Here is a 26,921-nt window from a genome sequence, read left to right on the forward strand (position 1 = left end):
ATGTTTTATTCCTTTTATTAGATAACATATGGATTCGTGAATTTCATGTTCAGCATGATGAACTTTGACATACATGATAACATGGACTTATTTATGTTCTGCATTGAAGAATTCTTCTTTAAGTTGTAATATGTCTTCCATGTTTGAAGGTTTTAGCAATATTGAAATGACTGAGTGACAGAAACAGAGTCCTTTATTATATAATTGATCATTGGTTTCATGATCCTTATAATTAAGTGCCACTCGGGCTTCTCTAGCTATTTATATTTACTAACATTTTAAAATAGACTCTTCCCCACTCCAGTATGTGAATATGTTGTGGTTTCGCTGCATGCTTTCCACAACTTTAATCGATACGTCATTATTTTCACCTACTCATTGTAAGCCTAGATATTCGTTAATCCATACAATACAAATTTTCAACTCTGCTATCATGACTAAAAGATCACAGTGGTTAGACAATCTTAACTTCCAATCAAAGGGCCTTACTCGCCCCATTGCTGGGCCAATCATAAAAGCTCCATTTCTTTTGATTAAGCATCATATACAGTACCCCAAAAACAAAGTGGGAGAATACAATGCTCTGTTTCAATGGTGTAAGCTTGTTCTTCAATTTGCATAATGGAGCATGTATTGGCCCACTTTGGGTGCCCCATAGAACATACCAGTCATTCATATAGTTGTCGAGATGTGTAATTCCTAATCCTTTAATTAGTTGCCAGCTGATAGCTCACTAATTAAGAAAGAAATGTGATAACATTCCACATTCGATGAAGAGAAGGCCATAGAAACAATGGCTAAGAACATTTGCCATCATATCAACCATATGTATCCTTGAACCTTTGGGCCCAATTGTTTAAAATGAAAATCCAAACTCACTTTAGACATTCTGTTATGCAGAGAGAGATGCCTAAGAAAAAGAAAAATTGTGGAAGCCTCCTAAGCCTACATTGTACAAAAATTGCATTCTATTTCAATTTTCAACATATTACAGGAAAACAATGCATACAGTGAATAAATCAAACATTAGTTGACCATTTGTGCGAATTGAAGTACAAAACATATAATGAATAGTAGTACATGGTACCATATTAAAAGATTTGTAACAAAAAATACATGAATCCTCAAGATACAATTAGAAAATATCATCCAAACATCTCATCACCGTGTAGTCACCATTCCACTATTCTTCACTTCGTTTAGTCACTTTGCACGTGCTGGTCACCATGATCTTTGCTGTGAAAAAAATGTTTGGAAATCAAATTTATGATTAAAACCTGAAAGTTATATGCTAGAATTTGGTTGCCAAATCTATAAAAGAAGTTGAAGTATATACCTAACCTTAAAAACTAATCATGGATGAAACAGGAAGTACAAGTTCCTAGTGCATGAGATCCAAACTTTGATTTGATAGGCTCTGCCATAGATGGAAGATGCTAAATAAAAAATCTTACAGATTGTAGCTCCTAATATGTTGATCAATGCCCTACAAAAGACAGTAATGAAAATAATACATTAATTGCCTGGAAAAAGATGGCCGGAGATTGGATGTCATGAAACTCCCAATTAGATTTAGGTCATAATTCATAACAAATAGAGAAGTTTTAAAATTATAGGAACATTTCTAACATGAACAAGTTAACTTTCAAAAAAAATAATAATAATAACACAAACAAGTTTCAAGCTCATGATGTGAATAAGGACATGAGATCATGGAATGAATGCAAACAAATCCAAAAGCATTGGCTTCTCAACGAGTTCTCCATATACAATAAAAACTACACTACGGCAACTGAACATTATACATGTTGTGGTGCCAACTATCATATGGGACCAAACAATTCAAAAACCAACTGAAGTAAACATAAAACAGAGGATAAGCCCACACTTGTGTGGATTCATGACCATCCACATGCAGTCACACATACATATATACGCAGTCCCACATACATTTCTATAGTTCAAATAAAATTGCTCACCATGCAATTGAAGAGACATGTGCGGCCTGCCTTGTTAATTGTTGGAGTTGAATTTTATATATGAAATGGTGAATCTTGTTATAAATCTTCGCATGCATAGTACGCATTATGAATAATTTATGGAATGGTTTGAATGCCTTTTCTTTTGGAAACCTATTTGTTAATTTATATCTGTTTTGAATGAAGAAGTACAGGTTTACCTTTTATAGTGTTGGATGGTTGGCTTAATGTATGTTTATCACCTTTAAATTTGGTTTTTCTTATTGGCACACTAACACAAATTAAATTGTCAAAATTGAACGTCAAATGATGAGTATCTCCGCCTTGTATTCACTGCAACATTCTTTGCTGGGATCACTCAAGTCACACTTGGATTTTTTAGGTAATTGAACAATCTGTTTTACAAGTTTTTCATACCCTTGTTAACTTAAAAGGTCGGTATTCTTTGTTATAACATTGACGATTCTGGTAATGTTTACAGATTAGGATTCTTGATTGACTTCCTATCTCATGCGGCCATTGTTGGGTTCATGGGTGGGGCAGCCATCACAATTGCTCTGCAACAGCTCAAAGGTTTCCTTGGCATAAAGAATTTTACTAAGAAGACGGATACAATTTTGGTTATGCATTCGGTATCGAGTTCTGTACATCACAAGGTATGAAAACCTACTGAAAACGACTGTTGTTGATAGTGTTTAAAAGCTTGGATTTGAGATGGAAACCAACCAACTCAAAACTAGCAACCATGATAAGTCAATTAGGTTGTCCAATGACTCAGTCAAGCGAAGACTAAATTTCCCTGACCCAGTCAATGATTAAGCTAATGAGTTTAGAAGTACAGATTGCTGTCATTTTTCCTCACTGACTGTTTTCTTTTACTACATTCGCAGTGGAATTGGCAGACAATCCTCATAGGATCAGTCTTCTTGGTTTTCCTTCTAGTTGCCAATACATTGTAAGTTTTTTTCTCTTTGCTTCATATTCCTTGGACTCCGTGCTTGTGGAAGGTTTCCTGCTTACATGACTCAAAAGTGTTACAGGGGAAGAAGAAGAAGGAAGAAGAAGAGCCTTTTCTGGGTGCCCGCGATCGCCCCTTTGACCTCTGTTATTTTCTCGACCTTTTTCATGTATATTACACATGCAGAAATGGATGGTGTTAAAATTGTAAGTTTCCGAACTTTGTAGAGTTAACATCTCTATTTTATCTAATATTAGTCAAGTACTAATAGTGCTGCAAATGTCTGAAAGGTGAAAGATATACAAAGGGGTATAAATCCGTCATCCTTGGACCAAATTCATTTCAGTGGTGAATTTGCTGCAGAAGGTTTCAGAATTGGTGCAGTGGCTGGTATGATAGCATTAACAGTATGCCTACTCCACACACTTAAAGAATCCTAATTTTTAAGACATGCTGCCCGCAAACACCCATCTGCAAATGTGAGATTCGGGCCCTTCATAAGGTAGGCCCCAAGGTGAATGTCCCATATTCCAAAAATCAGGCCAGTCCATCCACAGGTTGGCTGCGCATGTATATTGAATGAGGGACATTTGATTTTCTAACCATCCATTGTTTCATACATGTGTGGGCCACCAAGTGAGTGGACTGGACTGACTTTGGGCTTGGGAATATTCACCATTGAGCCCACTGGATGAATGTAAGCTTTGTTGATTTAACAGTAGAATAAATGCACAGCCACACCCACTTGTTACTATTTATAGGGAGATCGAAGTTGCTTGTATTTGATATAAATTTCCATTATCAATATTGTTATCTATATGGTTGTTAATGAGTTGGGCCTGGGTTGCCTTTGGCATGGATTTTGAACTGATTGGATGTGCCTATCTGGCTGGCCCTATTCAAAATTTCGATTTTGCTAAGCCCAAGCCTTGCCCATTGACAGTTTTAGTTATCCAACTGTCTACGTTTTATTTATCTGTTTTTTCTTTTTGCTGATTATAGACCAGAACAAGCTGAAGGTCCACTACAATGAATGCTACTCAAGGTGAGAACCACCCTTTTCATGTCTTGCATCATCATCATCCTCTTCCGCCGTTCTATCAAAGACACACATCCTTTTTCATGCCCTGGATGTTCTCCAAAAGTAACAGGACAGGAAAAATATCAATGTGGAACCCAATGGCAATCTTGAAACATGACAAAAAGAAAAACCTTTATTATAGATTAACATCCAAGGTTTATATGAAGCCCGATCCACTGCAATGCTTTGTAGGTTGAGCTCAACCAACAAAGCAATGTGTGAGGTCCATTTTGATGTTTGCATGACATCCAATCCATCCATCATGTTCACCCTCTCACTATCTCCTTGGCTGTAACGTCCCGTGTTTTTAAGACCCGAGTATATAACCCGTTTTCCAAAAACCTGAGTGTTAATCTTAAAGGATGGTCGAATTCGAGTATACGTTTTTTTTTTTTTTCCTTCATTTATCAGAGTAAGCAGATGAGCATAGAATGGACAAGTAAGCATAAAAGAAAATTTTCAACTACATTTAGAACATACAAAGGTGCCCATAATGACTTATACAAACTAATGTCTCCACAATAACAAATACAAGATTACACATATGAGAAATTTAAAAGCATATGAAATACAATGAAAGCCGCAAGATCGCGCAACTTCCTTGACAGGTATAACCACGTGTCCTTGACCACCATGACGGCTCCTCATTAGTCTGAACCTATATATCACTTAAGCCACTTATGTTACCTATACGGTTATATTTTTGATGGATGAGTGACCAACTCAGTGTGAATTCCCCTCAAGATTACACACTGCCACATTAGGTAAACATAGTTATAAAACAACAAGGCAATCAAAACAACCCATGATGCAGTCTTTTTAAATGCATGGATGCGTGAATGCATATCGCCCTGGGGATGCTCATCCGTGTGGAAATCGGGCTCGTCACCCATGCAATCATTGACCCGGGAACATCATCCAGTCAGAACAGGGATTGATAGTCGATGGTCTGGGAGCTAGCGAAATGATACCCCAATGATCCTAAGGCACGTGCTGCAACATCCAGAATTAGTCACCTGTCATCGCCAATATACTATGGATGCATGATTAACCAAACCATCATTAGTCCAGTTACAATCATCCAATTTAAATAAGCTCAAGGTCACTATGGAGGCTTGTCAGCAGCGTAGGCCGACAGCTCGGGTATAGGTCTCATGCCACCATTCTTGGCTCATGAGGCTACCACCTTAGGATATTTAATAGAAACTCATCGACTAGTGGCTAATCATATTACAGTATATGAGGCTTACCATCGCATGGTTGCATGATAAAAATATTGAACTCATATAGGAAAATACCAGAATAAAGCCTCATAGGGCGATACCAAAACAAGCCACGTAAGACAATTATCAAAATAGGCCACATAGGGCGACTATCAAAACCATGCGATAAAAGACTATCCTTAAAAACCACTTAGGCACAACAACCCTGGATGGTAGGCCCACATCAATGATCCATCTAGACCACTGCTCAATAACCACTAGACCGAAGGTCCATTTCAGTCACAACCAGTCGGGTTGCATCCCAAGTATGGGTGTATATTTATAAGTGGGGGTTTTCTATTAATGTACCAGTTTAAGTTCCATAAGCAATCCACAAATAATCCACAAGCATGAACAAATATATAGGATGAACATTAAGCATGTAATATAACAATTCAATTTCCACCAGTTAACACATGATTATAAAAGGGAGATATCAATTATAAATTAAAATACAGACTATAACTCAAGCTAATGGAAATATGGAAAGCTCAAGGGGAAGAATCATCACCTGATGTGTCGATTTGTCCATTAATGTTACTGGGAAGCGTGCACGCCCTTAGACTTGGATCCTACCGTGAATTGTATCATTAGATCCCAATTTAGCTTACTATTTATGTTTAAAGTATCGACCTAGGGTTTAGATTACTTAGGTCTAGGATCTTAGCTTGGAGTTTAGGTATAAGTTAGATTTTGTGAACTTAACCTTAGTGTTAATTTAATAATTATAAGACATTTATTAACATTAGTGTTATAGTTGACATTAGTTAATAATTATTATGACGACACCAATTAGCATGATTTGATCCGAGTTCTACACACCACCTAGATTTGAGGTCATGGCCTAGAGTTTGAATCATTTATCTTAGGATTTTTAGTGTAAGATCGGGACTTTCATCTTAGGGTTCAGTCTTAACTTAGATACTAGGATTTGAACTCTAGTTGGTGTGTTAGTTACAATTTAAATCTCAATAATCACAAGATAACTACTAGCGTTAGTGTTGTATTAGCTAACATGGTAGTAACGATGATGATTAACATTATGGTCTACTATTAGTGATGATATTTAGGAGTGACAAGACACAACACTAATATCTAATACTGATAATTGTATGTAATGAATAATATTAGTATGGACAATTTATTAATGGTTACTCATATATAATATTAATACTCCAAGTGAAAACTAGGCCTGCACCTACCTTGATCAGGCCTAACAGTTGTGGCCCAACATTGGGACCCAAAACTGGGTCTCATCTCAGCCCAGTTCGGCCCTGCAATTGTTGCCCGACTATGGCCTCAAATTGGACCCAGGTTTGTCACCTTTTGGCCTAGTAGTGCTTAGTGTGGCCCACTGAGACTTATGGTGTGGCCCATGTTTGTGGCTGTAGCTGGCCCACCTCTTCGACTGATTTCAGCCCAAAACGCGGGCTGGTTTTGGCCCACTTCTTTGGCCCAGGTCAGCAGCTGGGCTCGGCCCAACCCATGAGGAGTTTCCCATTTCCAGTATAAAAGATGTAAGTACCAACAAGTCTGAAAGGGCTAAGCTTGATGAAGCTGGGTAATGCTTTCAACCACATATTAGTGTAGTCCATGGATAAACAGGCTCTATGGTTTGCGACCAGAGATGTATTTCTCATAATAGTGCTAGCAAGTGACACTGCTTGTGGTGACCTACAAAGGGCCTCAACATTTGAATAGAGTAATTTTTGATCCTGGAAAGGGAGAATGGTCTGAAGTTGTTGTTCGATGGAACTAATAGAGATGAGTAAAGGACGAGGAACAATGTCGTATTTTAAGATGCAATGGAAGAAATGAGAAGACCAGGCCTTACCCAACTCGCGCCCAGACTCGAAAGTGTGTCAGTTTTCAAACTGCCAGCCTGACCCGATACACGCACTTGGAGGGCGGTTGCTGTTTGGCTTCCTATTCTCCCCTCACCTTCAACCCCTTTCTCCTTTTCTTCCGTTGCAATGACCAGCAAGGTTAGGACTCAAGCTGGCTGAGCCCGACCGAGTCCATGACTCAGTTGGGGTCAAGCTGGTGCGGGAGTCCCTGCATTTCAACAGGAATGCAACACCACCCCACACCGAAATCTCGAACTCTCTTCCTTCATCTCACTCTCTTCTCCCTCCTTCTCATCCTTTGTCTGCTACAGACCCGACAGTGGCAATGGGCCCTGCCTGACTTGGCCCGAGTCACAGGTGGTGTGGCAGCTACAACAGCGACCGCAACCCCTATTTTTCTCCATTCTTCTACTTTCTTCCGTTCTTCCTTCTTCTTCTCCCTTTCTTCCTCTCTTTCTCTTTCTTCTAGCTGGGAACGTCTAGCCATGGACGTCTGGTTCGGACAGACCTGGCGTGCTTGGCCGAGGAAGATGATCTGACTCCAATGACAGATCCACCTCCGACGCTGATTTCTTTGTATGGTTGTTTTCGGAAGGTTAGGGCTGGTCTAAGACACCTTGTAGGAGCGAGGGAGCGAAGCTCCATTGCCGTTTTCTAGATTGTTTCATAGGGAGATGGAAACAGCGTCCGTCAGAGCTGAAACCGATTGCTGGTTTTGGTTTTCTGTGGGTGGAAATCCTCTCCCACATGGAGAGATATTGGCGGCAGGGATTAGGCCGCGTGCATGGATGAGATGGGAGGAGAAACCCCTCACGCGGATTGCCACTGTGGCAAAGAGGAGCAGTTTCCATTTTTGGAAAATTTGGTTTTGTACAGCCCACTTGCAGCAAGGATTGTGCCCACGTACGCACATATCAACGTGCAAGGCGAGGTCGGTTTGGTGGGACCCAATCCCTGGACACGATGGACGGTCTGGATCCTCCGATCGGATGACGAGGGTGGGCCACAGATGAAGAAAATGGACGTCTGTCCGTCGGTTGCGGGAGAACAGAGAGAGAGAGGGAGCTTTCTGTTTTGGGAGAAACATGGGTTAGCCCGTGCTGACCGGTCTCCCAGGACCCGTGCATGGCGAGTGCACCACGTATGGTGCACACGCAACATTTGTGTGGGGTCCACCGTGATGTTTGTGGGAAATCCACTCCGCTCAAACGATTCCATAGGTCATATTAGGACACCTTGCTAAAGATGAGGTGGATCCAAAGCCTTGGTGGGCCGTAAGCTACGATAGGAGTATCTATTTGCGGCTTTCCATCGATCTAAGGGTCAGATTGCTCTGGGTTCGAGCATCAATGGTCAAAAAGCTCTAGGATCTTCTTTTTTTTTTTTTTTTTTTTTTGTGTTCCAGCCTACTCTCTTTATGTTAATGACTCCATTATTGTTATTAAAATCCCCTTAATAATATTATTCATCTTATTATGCCATTATCACTTGTTTTATATTTAGTCATTATATATGTATACATATATACTTATTTATTTATACACATACACACACAGATACACACACACACACACACACACACACACACACACACACACACATACACACACACACTTATTTATTTATTTGTAGGACCTGCCTTTTATAAGAACCATAACTGATAATGTCATATTTAGCTAGTTTGTTATTTTAAGTTAAGCTAATGTTTGGATCAAGCCTACATTTGATTTGAGTAGTCCCTAGTCTAGTTTAGACGATCCTCAACAATACTCCAATCTATCGGGCCACTAAACTATAGTATTCGAGTGTTAAATCGTTTGATATTACTTATACATTAGATGGATGGTGGATCCATTGATCCAAGGTTTAAATTAGCTAATCTATATCTTTCGTCTGTTTTGTTAACTTGAATTTGTAAGGCATGTATCCTAAACTGTACCATTCCGTAAGCTTTCGAGGTCCTCTCGGTCGAATTCCGGCGACCCGCGACGTGTAAATAGCATTTGCGTGCATCCTTGAGTCGTATCCCGTATTCCTGAGTCGGCTCAACCCGAGACTTGCACCCTAACGACCGCGCCGTCGCTGTGGTTCTGATGCCGCGTCTTGCGTGCCAGTGCGATACCCAGGCCAGGAGTTGTGGGCCTGAGAATAGATCGAGGAAACACCGCGGGTAACGTATGTGCCGTTTCCAGGAAGATTCCTGGTTGAGAGAATGGAATCTCTACCCATACCCCCTCTTTCCACCAAGTCAACCAAGACCTTACCTCTCCCATACCTTTCATGCCAACAAGGCAATGCTACCCATACCCCATCTCATCTCATGCCCAAAAAGTCAATTAGCCCCATCCCTCACCCATACACTCCATGTCATCCATCCTTACAACTCCCATCACTCTTTCATTTCTCTCTTCACCCCCATTCAAGCAACTCCCAAGAGAGCCAACGTTCATGGCTTCCAAAGAGATTAGAGAGTAAGTGTGGCCCACCTTCCTACCTCTCATCTCCACCATCCAATGGTCATCTCCACCGTTGAAATGTGTCCCTCGGAGCTTTAGGATGCGTTGATGGAAGTGGAGGACCAAGAAGATCATAAGGTGGCTGATTTTTATGATTTTCTACCGTTGATTTTGTGATTTGAGGGCCCACATGTGGTGGGACCCATCTTGATGTATATTTTGCATTAAGGAGGGGCCCATAGTGGTGAGGTCCCTCCCATTTTCACCGTTTTTTCTCTCTCTCTCTCTCTCTCTCTCTCTCTCTCTCTCTCTCTCTCTCTCTTCCCTTTTGGTGTTGGAATGTGGCCCACTTGATCTGGACCGTCTGTGTGTTGGGCCCCACCTCACTGCCTGTCCATTTGGACGGGCCTGGATAAACTGAAAACACAAATATCAGCTTAATGTTCCAAGCTGGTGGGCCACACTCACGTGGACCCACCTTGATGTAGTGTATCCATGCCATTAAACTAATGAGGCAGATACAAATCTCTGGCGGAGTACACCGCTGGACAGCACGCTGTTCAGTGTGTTCCCTCATGCTGTGGGGCCGACTACAGGGTCCCATCCTGCATGTTTGACACTCACACCGTCCATCCACTCCCTTGAAGTTCGATCCACATTGTAACATGTGGGATCCACCAGATGAACGAACAAGAGCTCGCATGGGAGGATTGGCTACTGACCGGTTGTCTGAAGTGACGTCACCAAGTTTTGTGGGCCTACGTGATGATGTTGGCCATCTGATACCCATCCAGACCGTCCAGGTCACATGGACCCCACTTGTTTTGCATCAGGGTCGTCCATCTGTGGATGCAGGGCCCTCTGCGATGCATTTTATCCACGTTGTTAGCCGTGGGACCCGCTTGTTTTGTATTTGGGGTCCACCGTCCAGCAGCAGGACGGTGGGATCCACCATGTTTTATGTATTATAACCACATCGTCCAGTGGATGGTGGGACCTTCCCTACCTTGTGCTTTAATCCACACCGTCAAGCAGTGTGGCCCATGTTATGTATTATCCATGTCGTACATCAAGGTGGAACGCACGGTGATGTATGCATTTTATCCCTACCGTTCAAAGGCTCCACACGTGTGAACCCACCGTCCATATCCTTGGACGGTGGAGACTTTGATGTATGGAATGAGATCCATACGTCCAGACGCCGGATGGATCTGGACTTCTTGTTATAATAATAATAGTAATAATAATAATAATAATATATAATAATAAAATAAAATATTGTTGTGGGCTCTGCATGTGGACCCACCTGATGTGTTTGTTTCATCCAAACCGTCCGTTCAGCTTGTCTGGACTGGACGTTGTAGATCTTCAACAAGATATATGTATATGTATATATATATATACACATATAATAAAAATAAAAATAAAGTATTAATATAATAGTATAATATGATATTATATACATTGTATACATATCATACGTATATGGTGGGCCCCACGTGGGACCCACCTTTTATTTGGACCTGGATTGGCTGGACTACCACGCCAACTATGTAGCTGTGTTGTAGCGTCAACGGCTCTGTGGGTCCCATTGCTGCTGATGACGTCGGCATGTTCAGTGGCCCACCATGAGGTAATGTTGTATCTGCACCATCCTTGCCTATGAAGCCCACGTGATGTATGTACCACACCGCTGTGTATATGTTTCATACCCACGTCGTCCATCCAGCTAAAGGGCGTGGGACCTCATGATATATGTATTTTAATCTAAACCGTCCATCTTGAGATGGTGTTGCACCATGACGTATTTGCCTTGCATCCTTTACCGCCCACCTATTTTACATCTACGTTGTTCATCTGGTTTACATCTCAACCGTTTAATTGTTCGACCAACATCCTAGTTAGGTGGGTCTGATCATGGAGTATGTGTTTTATACAACCATTCATCTATTTGGGACCCACGTGATGCAAGTGTTTTACCCACATGTGTGGGTCCCACCTTGATGTGTTGCATATATCCACACTGTCCTTGTGTATAGGACGGTGGGCCCTGATGTATGTGGCCTGCCATGGTGTATGTATAATATCCACGCCATCCTTTGTAATTCACACCGTGCATCTGTTTTATATCCATACCAACCATCTGTTTTATATTCACATCGTCCATCTTACATAAGGCCCATTTAAGTAATATATTTGTGGCCCATTTGTGTGCGCCCATTAATACGACCCACTTGATGTATAGAGAGGAGACCATTGGGATGCATTCAGGGCCCATGGGCTATGGCCTTTGTGACGCATTCAAGGCCCGTATACGTGGCCCATCGTGATGAATATTAGGCCCATGTGCAGGGCCCACCTATTGTGTATCTATGACCCATTAGCGAGGCCCATTATAATGTAATTTCGGCCCATATGTCGTGGCCCATTGTGATATGTTTTCGGCCCATACGATTAGGCCCATTGTGATGTATATACGCCCAGGTATGTGGCCCGTTGTAATGTATTTATGGCCCATTTGGCGAGGCCCGATGTGGTGTATATGTGGCCCTTGAGTGAGGCCCATTGCGACATATATTAGGCCTTTGTATGAGGCCATGGGTCCACTATGATGTTTGGTTCTATATGAACCATTACTTGGGAGCAATGATGGTTAAATGTCCACATTGATGGGCAGTGATGGTTAAATGTCCATATTGTGACCTTTTATTAGGCCTAGTTAGGTCCATTCTCATCATTCTCTAGTAGGTTAACCCAAATGAATGAGCCTCATTAATATTGTTTAGTCCATCATCGTCCATCTATGGACCTCGCCTCGCGTCGAAATCGATTACTGATTCCGATTTTTCAAGGCCGATTCCGATTTGTCGAGGTCGATTATATAGGCCGATTCCGATTGTCGAGGCCAAGTATCGAGGCCGATTATTGTGACCGATTACCGACTCCGATTATCGAGGCCGATTATCGAACAATTCCGATTGTTGTGGCTGATTGTCGATTCCGATCATCGAGACCGATTATTAATCAATTTTTGATTATTGTGGCTGATTGCTAATTAGCATTCGAGGTCGATTATTGTGACCGATTGCCGACTCCGATTATCGAGGCCGATTATCGAACGATTCTGATTGTTGTAGCCGATTGTCGAGGTCCAATGTGATGTATATGCGGCCCGTATTTGAGGCCCATTGTGATGTGCAATTGACCCGTGTTTGAGGCTTAATATGATGATATGTGACTCGTAGTTGAGGCCCATTGTGATGTATTTGAGACACATGGGCAAGGCCCATTGTGATGTATTCGTGGCCTATGAGCAATGTCCATTGTGATATGTATTAAGCTCATGATGCATGACCCATTTGATGTATTCGGGACCCATGTGTAGGGCCCACATGTCATGTATTTGAGGCCCATGAGCGGGGCCCACCTGTTGTGTATATGTGGCCCTTGAGTAAGGCCATGGTGTTGTATATTTGGCCCTTGTTTGAAGCCATGGGTCCGTTATATGTTAGGATCTATGTGGGCCATTCCTTGGGGCAATGTTGGTTAAATGTTTACATTATCGAGGCCGATTGTTGATGTCAGTTATTGATACTAATTTTGAGTACATGATAGCATAGCATTATGATACATGCCCATACGCATCATCTGCATGTTTGTTATGAGACGTGGTTGACCATTGCATATGTCATTGAGCATGTTGTTATGAGACTCCCTGATAGGTGGAGGTTATTTCACATGAGCGCATGGTATGTGAAGGATTGATGCATGATTGGATGATATGACTCATGCATCTTGCATTATGATTACTATATGCCCTAGCGATATCAAGGCTGTAGCCTCCACAGGCATATCGTGGATGGCCAGACGGGACACCGAAAATTTGTTCTAGCCTCAGGCTACTATAGATGGCCCTGGGTGAAAATTCTTAAACCCTCTTGGTACTAGAGGACGCCCTAACGTCGAGACCGAGTGGATACATAAGTGCCAGAGTATCGAATACCAGGAGGCCGCGTCTCCCACTGTGTCGTGGTCAGTTGGGAGGTGGTGTGGCCTTACCCGCCCGAGAGGAGGGGGCATTGCTAGGCTGAGTTTGACCAGCTCGTGAATGGGTCCGCTATCGACGTGCCGAATAGGTATTGGCAGACTATTGGCCAGGCGGATAGTGAGGTTTCTTACGCTCACTTGGACTGTGCAGCTGGCAGAGCGGCAGTTCCATTTGGAGTGTACTAAACCTCGGTGATGATCCCAGAGATGAACTGTACTGATACGTGAACTTATTGAGCAGGGGTTGCTTACTCATTCATTCACTATCCACTCGGGCTGGTGGTGGACGACTATTTGTTACGTGTACATTCGCAATGGCCATGATTTCAGTTGGGCCGCGTGACTAACCTGAGATCAGGAGTTAACCACATTGAGATTGACTATCCAAATTAGGTATGGGACTAGTTTGGATAGAAGTCCCTTGTGATGGGCCTCATAGCCTGCGATATTACGTACTATCATTCCGACTTCACACTCAAGCATGGTCACTCCATTCACACCGCATATTGCATTATATCTGCGGCATATGACAATTTGGGTTATTGTGCTTCTGCATTTATATGGTCTAGGTACGGCTGACGCTATTTGTGTTACTCATCAGGAATGTATATTGTATTGCATCCTCTGCATTTGATATTTGACACTCTATGACTCCTCATTTGTATAGTTGATTTGTATTGCGTATTCTAATATTGTATGACTTATGGACTTGTCAGTATTTCCGCTTACTCTATTATCTTATGATTTGTGATCTTGTCAGTATTTTTGTTTACTCTGATAATTCCTGATCTTGTCAGTATTTCTGCTTACTCTGATAATTCATGATCTTGTCAGTATTTACGATTTATGGACTACCAGTATTTTTGGTATTGTATAATTATGGCATTGTATTGAATACTTGACACTTACCTTGTGCACACAGTTACACCACCCTTTAAGCTTTTTATAAGCTTATGCACTATAAATGCGTGCGGGTGATATTAGGTTGCAGCAATGTTGAGCTTGGAGTGTGCAACAGTCTTCTGGTGCTTGATTTTCGATTGATGTATTTTCCTTTTAGCATTGTACTCAAATGATTATATTAGTGGATATGTGATGATGATGTTGCCTTTGTGAATTGGGTAATCTTGTGGTTATGCGTATTATGAGTTAAATGTACAAAAAAATATAAAAAAATCCTCCTTGTAGGATCACAGGATCGGAATCTGGCGCATGGCGCTAGGAGCCGAGAATGGGGTACTATGGAGGCTGTCGGCACCTGATTCGGCGATCCGGATTCCTGTGAATCTGATTTTCGGGTTTGGGGCGTGACAGAATTGGTGCCGACCCAAAGGATGAGGTGTATCCTAAACTCAGATGGACCATACTTAGTGATCTCATGGCCAACTAATGATTCCTGCTAGCTCGATGGTCAGATTATGGGAATTTATCGTTGGATTGATCCATGGAACGTTGTGATTGATTCATAGTTTATCTAAGGAGTCTTAAAATGGGTTATACTGATGATGTGATGGTTCATCTCAAAATTAGTGGATGGATGACTTAATATATAGATTGAGACTGTTTTCAACGGTTGGATTTAAACCGTAATGAACGTGAATGTTCAAGTCAAGTTGGTATTTGTACTAAGTTAGGTTACTTAGTAACACCCGAGTACTGAAAAGTATGGGGCATTACAATCTACCCCCCTTAAAGAGAATTTCGTCCCCGTAATTCCACACTCCGACTATGAACGTGGACAACGATCCATCTTATGGTGTCTGCACGCATTTCTCACTTTTCCACCCTATGTTTATTCATATATGCAAGCGCTTGTGTCTTACTCTTAGGACAAGGGTCATTATAATCTACTCCCCTTAAAGAAGGTTTTACTATGTGGATTGGTTAACTCTCATTCTAGTTACTACTGTTACAAGTAGGAGGATTATCCTAGGGGCGTACATTGCCTCATACACGTCTATGTGTGAAATCGCAACGGCCATAACTAAAATTTCCGCAATCCTCCAGTCTTTGTTCTAGCCGATCAAGTGGTGCATATAGATCCTACTGAAGGTTAGAGACTATCCCAATACCAACCAACTCAGGAAATTTTCTTAATGCTTATCAACATCAGAATTTATGCTAAGATTTACTAAAATTTCAAGCTAGTTTAGGTGGCTAATAATGTTATTTTCTCTTTATTTTTATTTCCCTTTACTTTTGATGATAGTTCCCTGTTGTTTAAAGTACATCACGATTTTTATTTTATTTTTGTTGTTTTTTTATTTTTTTTGTTTTTTGTTTTTTGTGTTCGAGTTGCCACGAATAGATGGTTGTAGTAGGTTCAAGCTCGATACCTCGATCATCTGCCTACAGAACAGAGGATCTTTGTATCTATTCATGATCCTATTAAATCTCGATCTTTTGCTTGATCAGGGCATTGAGATAACTCTGTTTAAATGTGGTTCCATCGGCTTGTGGCCTCGATTATTCTAGACTCATGGGGAATGTCATGAATTCTTCCAATTTCTTCAATGAGAGCGCCCGAAATCTACGTGAATAGACACGAATGACCATCACGCTTCCAATGCGCACTCTGGTCACTTATTGTACTACTTAAAATTTCCATGGCCAAGACTTCTTACGTGAGTTCTGGGCTTAAAATTTTGTTAAGTTCATCTAAGGTTTTAAATCTGGCCTCGACGTGCGCAGCCTAAGGTTGAAACCTTACCCAATTTTTTTTTCCCTACTTATTTTAAGTGTTGGAATTTGTAGGAAATATTATTTCTAAGCAAAGGGATGCATTAGGGAATCCGAATTTCAGTTTCTCGGGAGGATTCCTTAGGTTTAGGAAGTGTGCATGGTTAATCTAATGTGTATAACCTGGTGGTTAAGAAAAATTTCAACAATCCTATGTTCGTTTCATTGGTTGAGCATAACAACAATATTCTTTCTAACTAGAATTTTTGGATAAGTGCACGTTGCAAATTTCTAAGGATTATTCGTTGAGAGTCAAGTTCAATCAATGTTCTCATTCAATTTTAAATACATCATAGTGGGTACTTTCCCCTATGGTTCATGTGTTTGACTCCTAAGTTCAAATAATAATTATGGTAGTTTTCAAGGGATGCAAATGACTGAGCCTGAAATTTCCAAGGGACTTAGGTTTGGTTCATAAGTTCTAGATTTATCCAAACTACTTTCTAGGGGACCTAAGGTATGGGTATCTATGCTTTCAACTTCCCTAATGCTCCTAATTCCAAATGACCATCCTAATCACCTTTAAGGGAAGTCAGCATAAGTTCAAGGTCCACGGCCTAACCTAAAAGTTTCAAGGGGCTTGAAATTCTGAGTTTCTATGTCCTCAATCTCTCTTAACCTTAATGGGACCCCACATCAATTCAAATGATTTTCTTAATAATTTCTAAGGGAACATAAGTTTGGATTTCTATATTTCCAACCATCCTCCTAAGTCTAAGGGAAGTTCACCTGTATTCAAATTTCTAATTTTAACATCCCAACTTGAGACATTTAAGGCTTGTATAAGATCATTTTCCAAGGCCAAGTTTATCCAAACTATGCTTTAATACCAACTATAACGCCCCGTGTTTTCAGGACCCGAGTATATGACCCGTTTCCCAAAAACCCGAGTGTTAACCTTAAAGGATGGTCAAATTCAAGTATACATTTTTTTTTTCATTTATCAGAGTAAGTAGATGAGCATAGAATGGACAAATAAGCATAAAGAAAAATTTTAAACTACATTTAGAACATACAGAGGTGCCCATAATGACTTATACAAACCAATGTCTCCACAATAACAAATATAAGATTACACATATGAGAAATTTAAAAGCATCTGAAACACAATGAAAGCCGTAAGATCTTGCAACTTCCTTGACAGGTACAACCACGTGTCCTTGACCACCATGACGGCTCCTCATCAGTCTGAACCTGCATATCACTTAAGCCACCTGTGCTACCTTTACGGTTATATTTTTTATGGATGAGTGGTCAACTCAGTGTGAATTCCCCTCAAGATTACACACCGCCACATTACGTAAGCATAGTTATAAAACAACAAGGCAATCAAAACAACACATGATGCAATCTTTTTAAATGCATGGATGTGTGAATGCACATCGCCCTGAGGATGCTCATCTGTACAGAAATTGGGCTCGTCACCCATGCAATCATCAACCTGGGAAAATCATCCAGTTGAAATAAGGGTCGATAGTCGGTGGTCTGGGAGCTAGTGAAACAATACCCCGATGATCCTAAGGCACGTGCTACAACATCTAGAATTAGCCACTGGTCATCGCCAATATGCTATGGATGCATGATTAGTCAAACCATTATTAGTCTGGTTACAATTAGTCACTTTAAATAAGCTCAAGGTCACTACAGGGGCTTGTCACCAGCGTAGTCCAACAGCTCGGGCGTAGGTCCCATACCATCATCCTCGGCTCATGAGGCTACCACCTTAGGATATTTAATGGAAACCCGCTGACTAGTGGCCAATCATATTACAATATACGGGGCTTACCATCGCATGGTTGCACGATAAAAACATCGAACTCATATAGGAAAAATACCAGAATAAAGCCTAATAGGGTGATACCAAAACAAGCCACGTAGGGCAATTATCTAAATAGGCCACATAGGGCGAGTATCAAAACCATGCGATAAAATACCATCCTTGAAAACCACTTAGGCACAATAACCCTGGATGGTAGGCCCACATCAATGATCCATCTAGACCACCGCTCAATAACCACTAGACCGAAGGTCCATTTCAGTCACAACCAGTCGGGTTACATCCCAAGTACGGGTGTATATTTATAAGTGGGGGTTTCCTACTAATGTACCAGTTTAAGTTCCATAAGCAATCCACAAATAATCCACAAGCATGAACAAATATACAGGATGAACATTAAGCATGTAATATAACAATTCAATTTCCACCAGCTAACACATGATTATAAAAGGGAGATATCAATTATAAATTAAAATACACACTATAACTTAAGCTAATGGGAAGATGGAAAGCTCAAGGGGAAGAATCATCACATGATGTGTCGATTTGTCCATTAATGTTGCTGGGAAGTGTGCACGTCCTTAGACTTGCATCCTACCATGAATTGTATCATTAGATCCCAATTTAGCTTACTATTCATGTTTAAAGTATCGACCTAGGGTTTAGATTACTTAGGTCTAAGATCTTAGCTTGGAGTTTAGGTCTAAGTTAGATTTTGTGAACTTAACCTTAGTGTTAATTTAATAATTATAAGACATTAATTAACATTAGTGTTATAGTTGACATTAGTTAATAATTATTATGACGACACCAATTAGCACAATTTGATTCGAGTTCTACGCACCACCTAGATTTGAGGTCATGGCCTAGAGTTTGAATCATTTATCTTAGGGTTTTTAGTGTAAGATCGGGACTTTCATCCTAGGGTTCAGTCTTAACTTAGATCCTAGGATTTGAACTCTAGTTGGTGTATTAGTTACAATTTAAATCTCAATAATCACAAGATAACTACTAGCGTTAGTGTTGTATTAGCTAACATGGTAGTAACGATGATGATTAACATTATGGTCTACTATTAGTGATGATATTTAGGAGTGACAATATGCAACACTAATATATAATACTGATAATTGTATGTAATGGATAATATTAGTATGGACAATTTACTAATGGTTACTCATATATAATATTAATACTCCAAGTGAAAACTGGGCCTGCACCTACCTTGATCAGGCCCAGCAGTTGTGGCCCAACATTGGGACCCAAAACTGGGCCTGGTCTCAGCCCGGTTCAGCCCTGCAATTGTTGCCCGACTATGGCCTCAAATTGGACCCCGGTTTGGCACCTTTTGGCCCGGTAGTGCTTAGTGTGGCCCACTGAGACTTATGGTGTGGCTGTACCTGGCCCACCTCTTGGACTGATTTCAGCCCAAAATGCAGGCTGGTTTCGGCCCACTTCTTTGGCTCGGCCCAACCCATGAGGAGTTTCCCATTTCCAATATAAAAGATGTAAGTACCAACAAGTCTGAAAGGGCTAAGCTTGATGAAGCTGGGTAATGCTTTCAACCTCATATTAGTGCAGTCCATAGATAAACAGGCTCTATGGTTTGCGACTAGAGATGTATTTCTCATAACAGTGCTAGCAAGTGACACTGCTTGTGGTGACCTACAAAGGGCCTCAACATTTGAATAGAGTAATTTTTGATCCTGGAATTGGAGAATGGTCTGAAGTTGTTGTTCGATGGAACCAATAGAGGTGAGTAAAGGACGAGGAACAATGTCGTATTTTAAGATGAAATGGAAGAAATGAGAAGACCAGGCCTTACCCAACTCGTGCCCAGACTCGATAGTGAGTCAGTTTTCAAATTGCCAGCCTGACCCGACACACGTACTTGGAGGGCGGCGGCTGTTTGGCTTCCTATTCTCCCCTCACCTTCAGCCCCTTTCTCCTTTTCTTCCGTTGCAACGACCAGCAAGGTCCGGACTCAAGCTGGCTGAGCCCGACCGAGTCCGTGACTCAGTTGGAGTCGAGCTGGTGCGAGAGTCCCTGCATTTCGACGGGAGTGCAACACCACCCACACCGAAATCTCGAACTCTCTTCCTTCATCTCACTCTCTTCTCCCTCCTTCTCATCCTTTGTCTACTACAGACTCGACAGTGGCAATAGGCCCTGCCTGACTCGGCCCGAGTCGCAGGTGGTGCGGCAGAAACAACAGCGACCGCAACCCCTGCTTTTCTCCATTCTTCTACTTTCTTCCTTTCTTCCTTCTTCTTTTCCCTTTCTTTCTCCTTTTCTCTTTCTTCCAACTTTTTTCTTCTAGCTGGGAATGTCCAGCCATGGACGTCCGGTTCGGACAGACCTGGCGCGCTTGGCCGAGGAAGATGATCTGACTCCAATGGCAGATCCACCTGATTTCTTTGAATGGTTGTTTTCGGAAGGTCAGGGCTGGTCTAAGAGACCTTGTAGGAGCGAGGGAGCGAAGCTCCATATTCGTTTTCTAGATGGTTTCATAGGGAGATGGAAACAGCATCCGTCAGAGCTAAAACTGATTGTTGGTTTTGGTTTTCTGTGGGTGGAAATCCTCTCCCACGTGGAGACCTATTGGGCGGCAGGGATTTGGCCACGTGGATGGCCGAGATGGGAGGAGAAACCCCCCATGCGGATTGCCAATGTGGCAAAGAGGATCAGTTTCCATTTTTGAAAAATCTTGTTTTGTACAGCCCACTTGCAGCAAGAATTGTGCCCACGCACGCACATATCAATGTGCGAGGTGAGGTGGGTTTTGTTGGGACCCAATTCTTGTAACGTCTTGGAAAAATTCTTATAAAGACTCGAGTACCACCTCAGGTAGAAATCACTAAGGACCAAATTCCTTTAGAAATTAGATGTGGATTAATTAAGTGTTAAACTAGATTATCTGTGAAATTAGCACTAATCACTTTAAATACTATCTGTATGACTCAAAATCTGCAGGATCGCTAACGCTACATTGCCTAAAAACTTATGATTCATCTCAAAACCCAGTTGCTCTTGGGAGTGCATTGAAACTTCGTATCGGACCTGGACTGCGTGTCGAAAGTCCGATTTCTCCAAATTTACATGGTTTTGACCGCCTTGTTGGACTTGGCAACCATCTCGAAAATCAAGTCCTAAAGGTATCCGAAAATATATAACATGAGCCCAGAGCGAAGTGTGTGAGAAACGCGAATATCTTTAGGAAATGAACTGAAACTTAAGTCAATTGAGTCGTTCGCTTGGTGGCCGAATCTAAGGATTCAGACCGTCAGATTCTGACCCAATTACACCCTCGGATCAGGGAAATTTTTCAACACATGTCAGTGTACTTGTGACCCTGATCGAGTGTCGATGACCGTTGAACTGAAACTGACCCTTCGCAGTCGATCTGTAGATCTAATCAGACCGAAAAACTTAACTTGACCAAAATCCAATGGCATGGGACTTTTTCGGGACCATATGCAGAAAAGGGGCCTCTAGATGTGCTCCATTGGATCGAAACAGCCAACTTTTGGCTATAACCTAAGTATGTCATGGCACTGGGGCCATTCCCATCAGTTCTGGGCCTATATAAGGGCTTTAAACTCTCTCTCTCCCATTCCATACGAATTTACAAAACCCTAGGAGAGAGAAGAGAGGAAAGAGAGAGAAAGTGAGAGAGTTCCTAGGATTCAACCCCATCACTCCACGTGCTGAATCAGTCTGTCTGTATCGCTATCCCGGCGATTCCGACTCCATTCTTGGGTAAGAAATCCTATCCCTAATCTGTTTTAGATATTCAAATAAAGTAAATGGTGAAATAGCTAACCTATTTTATGTTATAGGTTGTCGTCGTGCTGTAGACAAAGACTTAGGGTTTAAACTGAGTTCGTTACGAGTCTACCGGTGAAAGGTGCAGACTATAAATGTTTAAGTTATGGTTTTCAAGGCTTTCAATGTCAATAATGATTTATGACTAACTTGATTGTTGTCACATGTGCATAGATACGACATTTTCCATATACTATATATATGTGTGTAGACTATGTTGATTTTAATGCATTTCACGTGTTTGTTTAAATGATTGAATGAGTATGAAATTATGATTTATGCTTGCCATGTTCATTGACTGATAATACTTGATTATTGTATGTATGGTGAACCCTTTGTAAAGGGATTATAATACCTATTATAACTACTTTATTACATGTATATGATATGTGTAGCCTAAGTGTTTGATAAAATGCCTGAATGTGAAAATGCTTGTTGAAACGCATGTAATGAGGGTGTTGAGATAGGATTCTCAATTCCCTTAACTATGGTTATAGTATCCTTTATATAACCTATCTTACTACTATATATGTGAGTTAAGGATGAAATGCCTATGTACGGTAACATGTGTAGTATTTGTTGCGTTAAATTGCTTAAGCAAGATCTATATTTGATTTTAGTTGTCAAATGCTATCTTTGACTACTACATGCGTATATAATTGCTTGGGATGTGTTTGGGGCTACAACATAGTCCAGGCAATCGGTAATGATTTCTGAGTTAGTGGCCGAGGTCGTTTTGCCACACCAAATAAGTTCGAGGAATTCGAGTCGTACGTTGCTAGTCGATAGTGGTTAGGCCACGTGGAGTGCTTACGCGCTCCATGTCGATCAGCTCGATGTACGCTCGTACTAGTCGAACTTGTCAAGCAACTCGATTGGCCTAATCTATGTTCACCATGTATGGACACTACTGCTTGAATCAAAGGTACCAACTTACCAGTGAAGATCCCGTTTAACCTTGATACCTCAATCTGATAAGACTTATGAGCCGGACATGGGGGTGTATGGGACACCGTGGTTGAGCTGTCGGCCTACGCTAGGGTGACAAGCCTCCCCATAGTGACCAGTGAGCAACCCAAACTCATGAGCCGAATATGGTAGTGTATGGGACACTGTATTCGAGCTGTTGGCCTATGATTAGGTGACAAGCCCGTAGTGACCACGAGTATACACTAGGACAACGCTAAGGTGACGAGCCTTTCCGTAGTGACTTCGAGTATGAACCAGGCCTACATTGAGGTGACAAGCCACTCCGTAGCAACCTGAAAATTGCCTATCGTATGTGACTACTAGGATTGACGACCCTAGATGGATCAATGTTTGGGGATATGATATAAAGGAAGGTGCCTTAACTTCCCAATCCTGCTGTATGAATATGGTTAATTAAGAACTTGGCTAACACTACCATGCATCGCATTGCATGGTGCTTTGGCGAGGAAGTGCACAGAGGAAGGGGTGCATGCCGCGATCGTAAGATGATGTCGTAGAGGGAGTGTAGGCGAGGACATGCATCGTTATCACATACCATCCTTGCATTAATAAGAGTACTTAGGACCTGATTGTTGAATTGTTTTATCATTATTGCTTGACTGAATTGATAACATGTTAACCTTTGCTTCATACCTCCACTGAGTTGATCACTCACTCCCATATTCTGGGATGGTGTTTTAAACACCAATCAGACCCTATTGTAGATGCAGATGATGGTGATGCTTCAAGGCAGAGCCGGACTTTTACGGTAACGAGGAGTTCTCCTACATGCAGCTATCAGGCGGGTCTATGTAGACCGTGATCTGATCGACGGGATTACAGGGATGCTGATTAGACCCCATTACACTTGTCTCTTTTTTTTTGCACTTTGGAACACCCATGTATATTCATTTTGTGCATTTTTGGAGTATACATGTATATACTTAACCTGGTAACATGTTCACACTCTGGAGACCTACATTGGTTTATATACTTTATATATCTATCACAGTCTTCCGCTTGCGACATTTAACTATCTCTGGAGTATGATATACTGTTTTGGTATAATCCCACTCATGTTTAAGGCACTAATACAGACAACATTTAATCATCATTATCTATGTTGCATAAGTGATGTGATGGAACTCGGGAGTTGGGCTCCTACTCGACCCCCGAATTTCAGGGCGTTACATCCCTGGACATGATGGATGGTCTGGATCCTCCGATCGAATGACGAGGGTGGGCCATAGAAGAAGAAAACGGACGTCCGTCCGTTGGTTGTGGGAGAACAGAGGGAGAGGGAGCTTTCTGTTTTGGGAGAAACACGGGTCAACCCGTGCTGACCGGTCTCCCAGGACCCGTGCACGGCGAGTGCACCACCTATGGTGCACACACAACATTTGTGTGGGGTCCACCGTGATGTTTGTGGGAAATCCACTCTGCTCAAATGATTCTAAAGGTCATATTAGAACACCTTGCTAAAGATGAGGTGGATCCAAAGCCTTGGTGGGCCGTAAGCTGCGATCGGAGTATCTATTTGTGGCTTTCCACCGATCTGAGGGTCAGATTGCTCTGGGTTCGAGCATCAACAGTCAAAAAGATCTAGGGATCTTTTTTTTTTCTTTTTTTTTTTTGTGTTCCAGCCTACTCTCTCTACGTTAATGACTCCATTATTGTTATTAAAATCCCCTTAATAATATTATTCATCTTATTATGCCATTATCACTTGTTTTATATTTTGTCATTATATATATATATATATATATATACACACTTATTTATTTATTTATTTATAGGACCTGCCTTTTATAAGAGTCATAACTGATAATGTTATATTGAGCTAGTTTGTTGTTTTAAGTTAAGATGATGGTTGGATCGAGCCTACATTTGATTTGAGTGGTCCCTAATCCAGTTTAGACGATCCTCAACAGTACTCTTATCTGTCGGACCACTAAACTATAGTATTTGAGTGTTAAATCGTTTGATATTACTTATACATTAGATGGATGGTGGATCCATCGATCCAAGGTTTAAATCAGCTAATCCACATTTTCCGTCTGTTTTGTTAACTTGAATTGGTGCCGACCCAAAGGATGAGGTGTATCCTAAACTCAGATGGACCATATTTAGTGATCTCATGGCCAACAAATGATTCCTGCTAGCCCGATGGTCAGATTATGGGAATTTTTCGTTGGATTGATCCATGGAACATTGTGATTGATTCATAGTTTATCTAAGGAGTCCTAAAATGGGTTATACTGATGATGTGATGGTTCATCTCAACATTAGTGAATGGATGTTAATATACAGATTGAGACTGTTTTCGATGGTTAGATTTAAACCGTAATGAACTTGAATGTTCAAGTCAAGCTGGTATTTGTACTAAGTTAGGTTACTTGGTAACACCCGAGTACTAAAAAGTACGGGGCGTTACATTGGCACCCAATGCTCAGGTAGGCCTTGAAATTGTCTGACTTTTACAGATCCATTTATCTTTGCAGGGTGCATCTTCTAAATGGTTTAAATGACATATACCAAACTTGATCCAGAAGGTTTTTAACGGTAGGCGTATCCATCCCAACTGTTTCCCTGTGATGCGGCCCAACTGAGTTTTGGATCAGCATGATTCTATAGTGCCGAAGAGAACATGAAGAGGGTTTAGATGATGGACGGATTGGATGCCATGTACAAATCATGGTGGACCACACACATTTGTTGGATAAACCGATTCTCCCTCATTTGGTCATTTGAGAAAAATGTGAGGGGTGATCATGGAATAAATTCATTATAGCATAGAATATAAGAAAGTAGCTCATGGGAAATGCGTCTCCTATCCAGAAAGTCTTCTTAATTTCAACGCCAATGCCCTATAAAAACTCATGTTAGATAGGAGATTTTCCAACACGGATACTCACATTCCCTTAGACCCACCTTCTAATCCCAGCAGGTTTGTCTTAGGCCAAACCCAAAAGAGACCCTCTTCATTTCTAGAGATTTCTCAAACATAGACATTGATTGATCTTGTCTTGAATGCTTTTGCAGGAGTGTAATGGGGAGATCTCCTTGTTGTGATGAAAGTGGGGTGAAAAAGGGTCCATGGACACCAGAAGAAGATGAGATGCTGGTGGATTACATACATCAACATGGGCATGGAAGCTGGAGGACACTCCCGAAGCTTGCCGGGTTGAACAGGTGTGGAACAAGCTGCCAGCTCTGGTGGACAAATTATCTGAGGCCCGATATCAAGAGGAGGAGATTCACAGATCAAGAAGAGGAAATCATCATCCGCCTTCATTCAGCGCTCAGAAATAAGTAATTGATTTATCCTTCTCCTTTAGTTTGCGATGAGTATACAGAATTTTAAAATGATGCTTTCTTGCTATTCAAACAAGACCCTCAAAAATAAATTCTATGGAAATCCATGTTTCAACTCATGGAGAGAATCTATCATTGCATTTTTTTTCTTTTCTATTCTTTTCTTTTTCTTTTTTCCCACCATGCACCATCTAAATAGGATCTTAAAGTTAAGGCAAGAGTAGAACTTTGATGGGTCTCCTAGAATTACTTGGAATTCATAACGAAGATTCTTTGTATCAGTAATTCCACAGTAGAAGTACTAAAATGGATGCCAACAACATCTCTTATCAAAGAAACTTTATAATTAAGCGTGCTTAATTAGGATAGAGTAGTAATAACTTGAATGAGGAAAAAACTGAATTTTAGTCTTATTGTGTTTTGTTTGCCTATGTAGGTGGTTAGCTATTGCTTCCCATCTTCTAGGAAGGACAGATAATGAAATCAAGAACTTTTCCAATACCCATTTGAAGAAGAAGCTCCTCCAAAGGGGTATAGACCCTGTGACCCACAAGCCAAGAAATCAGACTAGGTAAATATAGAAAAGGATGTACTAAATGGCTGAGTGCTAGCAATTTGTTAATATTCAGTGGTGATGCTAAAGGGCATCACCTTTTCTCTTCTTTC

The 26,921-nt window shown here is 41.3% G+C and overlaps 1 protein-coding gene across 3 annotated transcripts; it reads left to right on the forward strand.

The window, feature by feature from the left end:
* Positions 1-1,540: 1,540 nt before the first annotated feature.
* On the forward strand, positions 1,541-26,921 carry LOC131254815 (sulfate transporter 1.3-like). 3 transcript variants are annotated; one of them, XM_058255533.1, is made up of 8 exons: positions 1,541-2,361; positions 2,466-2,635; positions 2,870-2,934; positions 3,029-3,143; positions 3,228-3,344; positions 3,945-3,982; positions 25,983-26,252; positions 26,692-26,921. In XM_058255533.1, exons 1-8 carry the CDS (start codon positions 2,286-2,288, stop codon positions 26,828-26,830), a joined length of 990 nt encoding a protein of 329 aa, XP_058111516.1. In that variant the 5' UTR covers positions 1,541-2,285; the 3' UTR covers positions 26,831-26,921. The 3 variants fall into 3 exon arrangements, with proteins under 3 accessions (XP_058111516.1, XP_058111517.1, XP_058111518.1); XM_058255534.1 differs by having other exon boundaries at positions 2,466-2,611; XM_058255535.1 differs by having other exon boundaries at positions 2,239-2,361; positions 2,461-2,635.

This window comes from Magnolia sinica, chromosome 9 (genome assembly GCF_029962835.1).
Source record: "Magnolia sinica isolate HGM2019 chromosome 9, MsV1, whole genome shotgun sequence".
Taxonomy (NCBI): domain Eukaryota; kingdom Viridiplantae; phylum Streptophyta; class Magnoliopsida; order Magnoliales; family Magnoliaceae; genus Magnolia; species Magnolia sinica.

Bases quoted from the DNA above. Each gene is read 5' to 3' on its own strand.
- LOC131254815 (XM_058255533.1), top strand. From the start codon at position 2,286: ATGATGAGTATCTCCGCCTTGTATTCACTGCAACATTCTTTGCTGGGA. The intron at 2,362-2,465 runs GTAATTGAACAA...TTTACAGATTAG, and splicing joins GTCACACTTGGATTTTTTAG to GATTCTTGATTGACTTCCTA. The intron at 3,983-25,982 runs GTGAGAACCACC...ATGCTTTTGCAG, and splicing joins TACAATGAATGCTACTCAAG to GAGTGTAATGGGGAGATCTC.